General features: G+C 36.9%; 1 protein-coding gene across 1 annotated transcript; it reads left to right on the top strand.

Annotated features, from left to right (window-relative positions):
* The first annotated feature begins 1,648 nt into the window (after nt 1-1,648).
* Nucleotides 1,649-6,578, top strand: LOC117426230 (small ubiquitin-related modifier 3). The gene is made up of 4 exons (XM_034043619.3): nt 1,649-1,808; nt 3,841-3,969; nt 4,603-4,674; nt 5,367-6,578. The coding sequence occupies exons 1-4, from the start codon at nt 1,788-1,790 to the stop codon at nt 5,427-5,429; spliced, it is 285 nt and encodes a 94-aa protein (XP_033899510.1). The 5' UTR covers nt 1,649-1,787; the 3' UTR covers nt 5,430-6,578.
* Nucleotides 6,579-11,882: the final 5,304 nt, after the last annotated feature.

Genomic DNA, 11,882 nt, shown 5'->3' with positions numbered 1-11,882 from the left:
AACATTTGTCATTGAATTTACTACATTTCTTATAATATTTCTAAACTGTAAACACATAAGAAACCACCACACAACTGGCAGGTAGTGCTTAGATACACCTTTTGTAAAATGTATTTTTGCGTTGGAAGCAAATGGAAAACGCATATTGATTGGAGTAGCACCCTAGAGGAAGTTGGGTTCGAACAACCTCAGTTAAGACCCCCTGAGACTGTACCTTCCTCTGTATTCAGTTATTTATCATTGTTGTCTGGAGACACACCCTCAACTCTGCCCTCTGGCATTACTGCATGTCTTATGTGTGGACTTGGCAAAGTGTGATTGGCTGAGAGTGAAAATAAATTGAATATGTTCTCGGCCAGGGGGTTATTGTATTGATGAAGTGCATTCAGAAAAGCTTATACTTTACAAGAACATTTGCTAAGTGGAATTCTAGAAGGCTCTACAATGAATTGAAGACAACACTGGAGTGAAGATGATCCCTTTTATACCGGAGGTGTGCTCTTGTCATGGTAACATGATGATAGCAGAAGATTTTTTGGCACGCAAACATATGGAAAAAATACTGTTTTATACATTCTAAAAAGTGATCTAAAAATACTGTGTGGATTTATTAAATGTAATATATATAGTGGAAGATTTAAGGTTTTAAAATCTGCTATCTTCTTTATTAAGTAATTTATACTTGACTTTCATTTTTAAATCTATAGGTTCCACCTTGTGGAAAAAAAATTTAAAATCAGAGGATAATCCATTGTAATCATCTAGTCTAGAATGGCTTTATATAGCTATCACAGCCTGCTGTCTCGTTCCATTTGGTTATAAATTACAAAATCCAATTTGCGTAATAAATTAATCAGTCATGTAAAACAAGTTACCAATTTACACTAAAGTGCTAAATGTGCAGGTATTTCCAAATATTGTCCAGCCTCTTAAGTACTGGGGTGCGTTCAATAGGCAGAGCGTTACGTGGCGCTTTGTATTGAACCTGCACGTCGAGAGCTCTAGCGAGTGAAGCTCAAAGCTGCCTCGCTGGAGGTTCAAAATGGCCGACCTGCATTATCAGTGCGGTGGCTGCAATGGATTTGTATGACCAACACACGTGTGATATAATATTTTTAGTGCCATTTTAGCTTTTTAAAACTGATTACGGTATTTAAGTGATGACTAAATTAGAAAAGGAAACATGCACTATTTATAACTTGACAAATCTGACTCGCGCATCAAGATTTAAATATGCATATATACAATAGATAATATGTTGGTTGTAGAAGTTGTAGTATGTATGTATATATATATATATATATATATATATATATATATGTATATGTATATGTATATATATATATAGTTAAACAGCAAGAATGGTAATACATGTATGTGGAAATTATTTAACAAAACCCTAAAACCTTATAAACAGGTATATAACAGTTTAACATATTTACTATATAAAGAAATACCACGCCCCTTCTTGTGAACCGTACATCAGTACGCTTGAATACAAGTTGTCTCTTTAATATCTGAAAAAGGGGCCTTACCCCTGGGCACAGTCAAAGATAGTTGAGGGTGTATGACGTATTTCCGCGCGTCCCCGTGCATATGAATGGATGCGCATTCACATCAGTCGCGCTCCCGGAGAACAAAAATGTCACGTGACAAATAACCCTCCAATCAATGAGTTGGCCTCCAACGACAAGGCGCGTTCCCGAAGCGGCGAAGACAGGCGGTGGAGGTGATTCAAAAGCGGTTCCTTATAAAATTAATATATTAACTTGTAAATCATTGAGAACATGTCTGAAGAGAAGCCAAAGGTGAGATGCAGTGTATTTTCATTAACGTTTTTTTTATTCTTTAAAATTATTAACATTATGATTAATCTGTACAATGTTCAGGCTTTCATTGGCGCATGGGTTGCCGCATTTTTTGGGGGCAGAAAAAAACAAACAAACAAAAAAAAGGTCTGCAAAATTAAAATATGTCCGACTTTTTCCTGATTTATTTTCTCATTGTATATGTGTGAGTTTTTATTTTAATATATATACAGCAGATTTATACCACGGAGGGCGATAGTTTCCATTGAAACTGCGCCATTGTTTATCCGTACCGCGCAATTCATTTTCTAATTCAGTCCTACGCGATTTTATTTGTGAAAGCGCAATGGAGTCGGGGCAAAGCCATACGTCTTCGGCGTAAATACTACTAGCGGGTAGTACAAGTATAACTAAATATAATTTTCTCGAGCATCCAATACAATGTGTACATTGCCGTACGTAACGAATATTATATATATAATTTCAGTATTCACATTGAGAAGTAATGGACGTATTTGTTTTTTCATCCGTTGCCTAGGTTGCCTTTTCAGATGTTTGCAAACAGGCCTGTTCAGTCACAAAAAACGATTTACTGGTACATTTAAAATGAAACGTTTATGAATACCTATTTATGTTGATTAAATTGTACTGTAGAGCATTGAATCCAAGTTTGTCAACATTAAGAAATGGTCATGATTTCAAACTAGTAACTTAAGGCCCTGTCCACACTATGCCTTTTAAACCGTATTAGGCCTCACTATGCCTTTTACCCGTATTAGTTGCCTTTAAACCGACTTAAAAGTGCTAAATAGGGTTTGCGTCCGCATTACGCAGCGTTTAATACCGTACTCGAGACCGGTTCTAATTAGATCTCATCAGGTAGTGCGGTTTATCAGAAGTGTGGACTGCGTAATACTGTACTACATTTTTTTATGTGTCCCCTCCAGTATTTCAAAGTGCTTTGGCGAAATACAGGCGCCTGAAGAACTTGCTATAAAAAGCTGTCAGGACATGGGGGAAAATAACAGACACAACGTTAAATTAGGCGACAGCAAAAATGAAATGCGAGTTAAAATTAGGATCAGGGATGTACAATTCACGTAATTTGTTAGCTCTGTTTGAAATATTAAGGGTACCAGAATTGGTCTCAGGCAAGATATGAAGGTAAGGGCAAAGATTGTTTTGTAATTAACAGTTTTTTTTTTCTTAGTTTAATTATGAAAACAGAATCAGTTCAATTTGTTTACAGGGATGTCACCTGATTAAAAATAAAACCTGAAAACTTCAAGCCCTACATGTGTGTGTTAACATTTACTTTTTCCAAAATACTTGTTTTATTTATAGCAATATGCACCTCTATTAATATGAAGCATAACACATTATTTAAAAAAAAAAAGAAAATTCCAGTGGTTGGTGGGATACTATCTTAATTTCCACGGTTCATTGCGCGTCTAGGAACTGTAACTGAACTATCCAATAGTGTGTGGATGCATTAAGCCAGACTAAACATGAAACGGTACTTCAGTGTGGATGCTTTGAGCTGGATTACTTAGAACGGTTGAGTGCAGTTCTATGAATTGTGAAACTTTGTTCTCCTTACAATCCTCCTCTCCTCCGGTTGTATAAATGGTAGGCTATACTTTAGAGCGGGCATTAGGAGTGAAGGTAAATGTAAAGAGCTGAACTTCCTGAAGGCAAGGTAGGTGTTGTATTGAAATAGTTACCCAGCGGACCTAACAAACAGCAACGTTCACATACATAAATTACTCTGTTTACCACAGGTCAGTTAACATTTGTTAAATATAAAATACAAATGTAGTGAATACAACGGTTGTACATGGACAAGAATTTACTTATCGGTAAATTTTAAAGGTGTCTCATCTCCGATTATGCAGTAACTTTCTTAAGGTCTCGTAATAATCAGGATTTTCTGTACAAGTCTACCCTGAAAATTGCCACGCAACAATGTACCTCTTGTTTAGACATTCTTTGGTTGGTAGTGACTCTTACTTTTAATTGCATTTGTTTTTAGGATCCAGTTAAAACCGAGAACGACCACATTAACCTGAAGGTGGCTGGCCAAGACGGCTCTGTTGTCCAGTTTAAAATTAAAAGGCACACTCCCCTCAGCAAACTAATGAAAGCATACTGTGAAAGACAGGTAAGAAGAAAAAAGAAAAAACAGCTGCTTTGAATGTCTCTATCGAAATCATGTTTTCTCAAATGCATGCTGATAGCAGCTGTAGAACCCATACTTCATATTATCGTAATTCAACTGTACATTTACAGCAGTCTTTCTTGTTCATAGGGCTTTTATTGAATTGGTGAAATGTAAGTATAAAAAAGATAAGGCATATTAGTAAAAGGTACTGAAACAATTGTGAGCTCCAGTTTGTTTGATATGTGCTACCTGTGCCTTCTGTTTCTCGTGCTGTAAGCAAAATGACAGGATGGGTGAATGCAAAGTAAAGCCAGTGGAGAGATTTCTTTTTTTCCCTAAAGTGTGGACGCATGAACTCGGACCAAATGACTTGTTTAATTTAGTGCCTTTCTCATAACTTCAACCAGTGTTGAACCCCGAATTTAAAATGTGTGCTTTGCGGTAGACCAAATATTTCTGATATTTAAATGTTTTTGCAGGGTGTCATACTTTTGTAGGTCTGTAATCTGCATTATTCAACTAATGTACATTTACACTGTAAAGTACCAGTACAATGCTAATGTATGGACACAGTCATGCATAAGGAGTAGTCAGATAAGATTGTATTTAACTTTTGTTTGTTTATTTTTCCAGGGTTTGTCAATGAGGCAAATTAGATTCAGGTTTGACGGTCAGCCAATCAATGAAACTGATACACCTGCACAGGTAAGAATGATCCCTTTTATAAAAATAAATGCATGAAGTGTCCTGACAGGGCATGTAACATATTGGTTAAGTTGTCAAACTACTGGCAAGACTTTTTGATCAAACTTCTTTGGATAAAGATACACCTATCTCCTTCTCCACAAATATATGGCTTGCCACTGGTCTGCTATTGATGACTGCAGTGTGCAAAATCTAGGCCTCATTGACAACCTTTGTCTTAACTTTTTAATACCCACTTTATTGACAATACGCAGTCCATTCAGATACCTGTTTACCAAAGTAAACAAACAAATCATGTTTGTTTTTTTGGTAATCGTTCAGTTGATAGCGTCTGGGTATACAATTAATTGCAACTTTAGGGTATAGACTGTTATATGCAATGTCTGGAATTTAGATTTTGTACAGCAATCTTTCACTCTGTCATCCAGGTGAAAAAATAAATGAAAGAAATGTCTACTTGACAAGTTTCCTGATGTGCTTTGAAAAAGATACTAGTGTCAAAACAACTCTACTAAACCTAAATTGTACTGTGATTTTATGTGGTTTGTTTTACAGACCCCTGATTTTAGCACTTATTGGACTAAGTTAAAATTCTGTTAAACAAAAAAACTAAACACAAGTCTTTCTGATAACATTGCAAGCAATGGTCCAAAAAAGGTATATATTCAAGATAAGATCTGTTTGTTTTTCAGCTTGAGATGGAAGATGAAGACACTATTGATGTATTTCAGCAGCAGACCGGTGGCGCATGTTAAAGCTACATATCCCTTCCAGGGGACTGCAGACCTTGATCAGACCCACTTTACTAAGCTCTCTGAAATATTCTTCAGAAATTTCAATTTCAAAAAATTATCTGAAAAGGGCATTTGCAGTTATTGTTTTTAATCCCCAGGTGCATCATGGGTACCTGATTTGGGTCTGGTTTGGACATGATTTGCTAGCAGATAAAAAACTTTGTATAAGAGGGGGGGGAGGGGAACACTATCTTACAATTTACATTTTAAAATGGGAACTAAGACTGGGAGGAGGGGAGGGGGGTACAATTGATATAAATTGCCATCATGATGCATTTACAAGGTACAGCCTTCCCCACAAGCCCTATACTTTTGTAGGGGTTGACGCCAAAACAGGTTATTGTTCCAGCAACGTTCTAACACATGCTTTTTGAAATTCCACATACAAGGCAGTGTTTTAGACTTTGGGTAGTCTGTAATAATTTCATGCACGCCAGGGTGCAGTACTTTTTTTTTTTTTTTTTTTTTTTTTAAACTTCCAGTATTTCTGTAGTGCTTCACTGGAACAATAACCATATACAAAAGGATGAAGTGTGTAGCGGCATTAGGGACTTCAGAACCACACGCAGTCTAATGTTGCTTTTCCTCACGCAAGAGCTTGCTAAAAAAAAGAATAAAAGAGAATTCATGTCTATTAATGTTCTCTTTTAAAAAATAAAAATAAAAAAATAAAGAAATATATATAATTAAAAAAATGGTCTGCATTTTTATATCAAATCTGATCAAGGTTTTTTTTTTCTTTTGTGTGTGTGTGAGGAGGGTGGGAGGGTGACATATATAAAGCAAAACAATAAAAAGCCCCATGTTTTAGACTGAGATGGATGTGTTTTTTTCCTTATTCCTTACCTGTATTGTGGCAAATAAGTGGATATTTGCTGTGCCTTGGCTGCATAAGGGCATCTCTATATTAACATGACTGTCCTGGTCCAAAAGAAAGCTTCACCAGTAGCTTGCAATCTTGTTAACTGAGAACAAATTAATTGTATTTCTTTCTGCATTTTCTTTTTCATCAGGGTAGAAAATTCCACCGATTGTCATGTTTCTCTACTGATTTGTACATTTATTTGTTGTCCTTTACTACTGTATACAATAAATATAGTTTGGTACTCAGATTGCCTGTTGTGTCAATTTAAGAAAAAAACACTTGTCGTATGCTGATTTTAACTTGAGTGGAGGCTTAAGTTGAGTTGAAAAGTAGTCGCCAGTGGGGAAACTTCGGTATTCAGCTTCTGAATATCACAAACTGTATCACGTCCGACCACATGTACAAACTACTGTTATCTGTTTTATTACCTTTATAGAAAAAAGCTTTTTTTTATTTGAGCAATGTTTTTACTATAAAAATAAATTGGTAACATTGGCAGTGTTTTATTTATATTTTTCATATACATAATTGTTCTTGACAAACCTCTGCAGAGGGAACTTTGAAAACCCGACTATCAGGAAGCATACAAATTGAAGTGCAATGGCAGTGCTTGTTCTCCAGTAGATGCTGCTGTTTTCTCAGATGACAGTTTTAGTTTAGCACAGTTGATATTATAGGGCCCTGTTGACCTAGTTATAAAAAAATAAAAAATAAACTGGTTTTGTGTTAGTTTTGTACGATTGCTAGAAACACTTTATTCAAAGGATTATCAAAACATTCAAAACTCTTACCAAAAAACAACTGAGTTCCAAAATTCTAAACTTGAAACACATTTTTACATGTTTACATACAAAATGCTAAATTCTTAAAACCCCACTCAATTCTTTAAGTGCTATTACCTCTCTTAAAGACATATTTCACATGCCAATATCTATTCTTGCAAAATACTATATTTTATTTACTAATGATTAGTGCTCATTATTGCAAATTGCCTTGTTCATGTGAGAATGCAGAGAAACTTAATTGATAACTTCTACACTACATAAAATGCTGTGAGGAACAGCAGTTTGTGACAACGGAGCAGGCTGCAGAAGTTGTTGGTCGTGGTCGACATCAAGGTCAACAACCAAGATGTTTCGTTGTCTCCAATGAAATCATAGCAACCATAATTGACCATGTAGTGAACAGAGGCTTGTCATTGAGAGCAGCTGGACTGGTCGTCCAACCCAATCTGAAGAGGTCAACTGTAGCCTCAATAATCTGAACATTGCGTACTGAGAACCGGTAAATCAAGTGTTTACAGTATTGGATTACACTGCATGCACATACGTGCAGTATTACAGTAATTGCTGAAAGAGTATGTTTACAGTAGTGTTGCTGTGAAGTCTTACATATGCATTACTGTTATGTTTTCAGAATTGAAAGGAAAGAAGGTAGTGGTGGTTGTTGTTGTATCCTCACTGCTGAGCAAGAGATGACCATAATAGAAATGGCCCAAGCCAAGAATGACATTTGCCTCAGGGAAATCCAAAGGAACATTGTTGCTGACAACAACATGTTTCGAGGGATTGATTCGATAAGCACAGTCACAATCGGTCGTATTTTGGAAAGGCACCAAATCACAATGAAGCAGATCCATTTAGTCCCTTTTCAAAGAAATAAGGAAAGGGTGAAGGCATTGTTCAAGTAAGTACAGTTATTTTAGAAGTACTACAGTAATGGTATGAACAGTAAGTTGCATTATACTACTGTAGGTACAGTGCCTTGCGAAAGTATTCGGCCCCCTTGAACTTTGCGACCTTTTGCCACATTTCAGGCTTCAAACATAAAGATATGAAACTGTAATTTTTTGTGAAGAATCAACAACAAGTGGGACACAATCATGAAGTGGAACGAAATTTATTGGATATTTCAAACTTTTTTAACAAATAAAAAACTGAAAAATTGGGCGTGCAAAATTATTCAGCCCCTTTACTTTCAGTGCAGCAAACTCTCTCCAGAAGTTCAGTGAGGATCTCTGAATGATCCAATGTTGACCTAAATGACTAATGATGATAAATAGAATCCACCTGTGTGTAATCAAGTCTCCGTATAAATGCACCTGCACTGTGATAGTCTCAGAGGTCCGTTTAAAGCGCAGAGAGCATCATGAAGAACAAGGAACACACCAGGCAGGTCCGAGATACTGTTGTGGAGAAGTTTAAAGCCGGATTTGGATACAAAAAGATTTCCCAAGCTTTAAACATCCCAAGGAGCACTGTGCAAGCGATAATATTGAAATGGAAGGAGTATCAACCACTGCAAATCTACCAAGACCTGGCCGTCCCTCTAAACTTTCAGCTCATACAAGGAGAAGACTGATCAGAGATGCAGCCAAGAGGCCCATGATCACTCTGGATGAACTGCAGAGATCTACAGCTGAGGTGGGAGACTCTGTCCATAGGACAACAATCAGTCGTATACTGCACAAATCTGGCCTTTATGGAAGAGTGGCAAGAAGAAAGCCATTTCTTAAAGATATCCATAAAAAAGTGTCGTTTACAGTTTGCCACAAGCCACCTGGGAGACACACCAAACATGTGGAAGAAGGTGCTCTGGTCAGATGAAACCAAAATCGAACTTTTTGGCAACAATGCAAAACGTTATGTTTGGCGTAAAAGCAACACAGCTCATCACCCTGAACACACCATCCCCACTGTCAAACATGGTGGTGGCAGCATCATGGTTTGGGCCTGCTTTTCTTCAGCAGGGACAGGGAAGATGGTTAAAATTGATGGGAAGATGGATGGAGCCAAATACAGGACCATACTGGAAGAAAACCTGATGGAGTCTGCAAAAGACCTGAGACTGGGACGGAGATTTGTCTTCCAATAAGACAATGATCCAAAACATAAAGCAAAATCTACAATGGAATGGTTCACAAATAAACATATCCAGGTGTTAGAATGGCCAAGTCAAAGTCCAGACCTGAATCCAATCGAGAATCTGTGGAAAGAACTGAAAACTGCTGTTCACAAATGCTCTCCATCCAACCTCACTGAGCTCGAGCTGTTTTGCAAGGAGGAATGGGCAAAAATTTCAGTCTCTCGATGTGCAAAACTGATAGAGACATACCCCAAGCGACTTACAGCTGTAATCGCAGCAAAAGGTGGCGCTACAAAGTATTAACTTAAGGGGGCTGAATAATTTTGCACGCCCAATTTTTCAGTTTTTTATTTGTTAAAAAAGTTTGAAATATCCAATAAATTTCGTTCCACTTCATGATTGTGTCCCACTTGTTGTTGATTCTTCACAAAAAATTACAGTTTCATATCTTTATGTTTGAAGCCTGAAATGTGGCAAAAGGTCGCAAAGTTCAAGGGGGCCGAATACTTTCGCAAGGCACTGTATGTGAGCTGTGTTCTACAGTACAGTAGGAGGGTGATGACCATAGTTCTGTGAAAGTGAAGTGTAATCACAACTGAACATCTTTTTTTTTTTTTCAGAGGAGGATGAAGTTTGATGCCAGTGTCGACCGACATTTCCTTTATATAGATGAAGCTGGCTACAATCTGGCCAAATGTCGACGTCGTGGTCGGAACTTCATCGGCCAGCGTGCCACAGTCGATGTGTCAGGGCAGCGTGGTGGGAATATCACTGTGTGCCGCCATTTCCGAGAATGGTGTTGTGGCACGAAGCCCATTACTAGGGGCATACAATTCTGCTGAATTTATTGGATGTGCTGCACAATCACCTTGTACAACCAAATGCAGTAATCACATTTGTCGTGGTGTGGGACAATGTAAATTTCCATCATGCAGTGGTAGTGCGAGAGTGGTTTGCAGCACATCCACAATTCATTCCTTAACCCTATCGAGGAGTTATTTTTGACCTGGAGGTGGAAGGTGTATGATTACCACCCTTATGAGCAGGCCACCCTTCTCCAGGCAATGGATGCCTTGCAAATGAAGACTTTAGATGCGATGTCGATGAGTTAGTTTTCCATACGTAATTTTTTTTTAACCTTTTGCTAGTTGCCACACAACTTTAAATGAAGCTTTTCACAGCTCACTTCCAATCGGGTATGACTCACTGAAGCCGAGTTTATTTTATTTTGATTTAGTGTTAGGTAACAATATCTGACAAAGATTCATTAATGTTATTTTGCTTGAATGATTAAACACAAAATTTCTAATCATTTGGTGTTTTTCGTGCAGTACATGCTTTTGCAAGATGTACTTATCAAATCTGACCTTAAAATTTGGGTTTTGTACGTGTTAAAGGCTTTTGCTTCTGGAGTGAATAGTTTGGGTTTTTGTGTTAAAAGTTTTGAACTTTTTCACAGTCTTTAGAAAATTGTGTTTTATCAATCGAAAAAAAAAAACCTGTAAGTCTGTATAAAGATCACTTGTATACTGTGTTCAATGAGCTACTTTTATTTTTGTGCTACATAATCCAACCTGAAGTATACTTCTAGCATTATCACAGGTAGAAAATAAACATGTCACTGGTAAATGCAGTTTGTTGCAGTTTTAGTGTTATTTATGGCATATTGTATTGCTGGCTCATATATATTTTCCTTGTGTAGATTATTATTATTTGTTTATTTAGCAGACACCTTTACCCAAGGTGACTTACAGAGACTAGGGTGTGTGAACTATGCATCAGCTGCAGAGTCACTTACAATTACATCTCACCTGAAAGGCGGAGCACAAGGAGGTTAAGTGACTTACTCAGGGTCACACAATGAGTCAGTAGCTGAGGTGGGATTTGAACCGGGGATCTCCTGGTTACAAGCCCATTTCTTTAACCACTGGACCACACAGCCTCCTAGCCACCTAGATGAGGGGGGAGTTGCAGCTACTAAAAAAATAAAAATAAATTATAAAAATCTCAACCTTCGAAAACCCATTTGCAAAAAAAAGTGTTTAAGCCAAATAATTACATTTCTTGTTATTTTTATACACAGAAGTGTGTTTCAAAGACATCATTGGGGTCCAGATTTAATAAAGACTTGTTTTCTTCTGTTCAAAACAGTTGTGGGAAACAGCTTCCATTCAAGCAGTGGAACTAGTTTATGTACCTTCCAAATGGTGTTGTCCAGTACCAAACTTTGTTTTTTTGTAAAAGTAATATATAATTAGGTGTATTATATGTTTAAGCAATGGCTATATTTCTAATACTTTATATATCATGTTAAAGGCTTCTGAGTTGGCAGACAGTGATATGAATTTCCTTGAGATACACCATTGATACATAGATTTGGACATAAAACTGACATTACATACAAACTATTGATCAAATACTTGAATATATTAGGTGTAGTATTTTGATCTGTGTTTTTATTTAATTAGCTACCTGTACGCATTATTTTAAGGTAATTTTTTTTATTTATTTATTTTTTAGCAGACACCCTTATCCAGGGCGACTTACAATTGTTACAAGATATCACATTATTTCACATTATACAGATATCACATTATTTTTACATACAATTACCCATTTAAACAGTTGGGTTTTTACTGGAGCAATCTAGGTAAAGTACCTTGCTCAAGGGTACAACAGCAGTG

The sequence above is a fragment of the Acipenser ruthenus genome, chromosome 11 (assembly GCF_902713425.1).
Source record: "Acipenser ruthenus chromosome 11, fAciRut3.2 maternal haplotype, whole genome shotgun sequence".
NCBI lineage: Eukaryota > Metazoa > Chordata > Actinopteri > Acipenseriformes > Acipenseridae > Acipenser > Acipenser ruthenus.
The sequence above is the reverse complement of the archived record's forward strand: the minus strand, read 5'-3'. Positions and strand labels throughout refer to the sequence as shown.

Excerpts from the sequence above, each read along its gene's own strand:
- LOC117426230 (XM_034043619.3), top strand. The coding sequence starts at position 1,788 with ATGTCTGAAGAGAAGCCAAAG. Across the intron at positions 1,809-3,840 it reads TGTCTGAAGAGAAGCCAAAG|GATCCAGTTAAAACCGAGAA; the intron begins GTGAGATGCAGT and ends ATTTGTTTTTAG. Across the intron at positions 3,970-4,602 it reads AAGCATACTGTGAAAGACAG|GGTTTGTCAATGAGGCAAAT; the intron begins GTAAGAAGAAAA and ends TTATTTTTCCAG.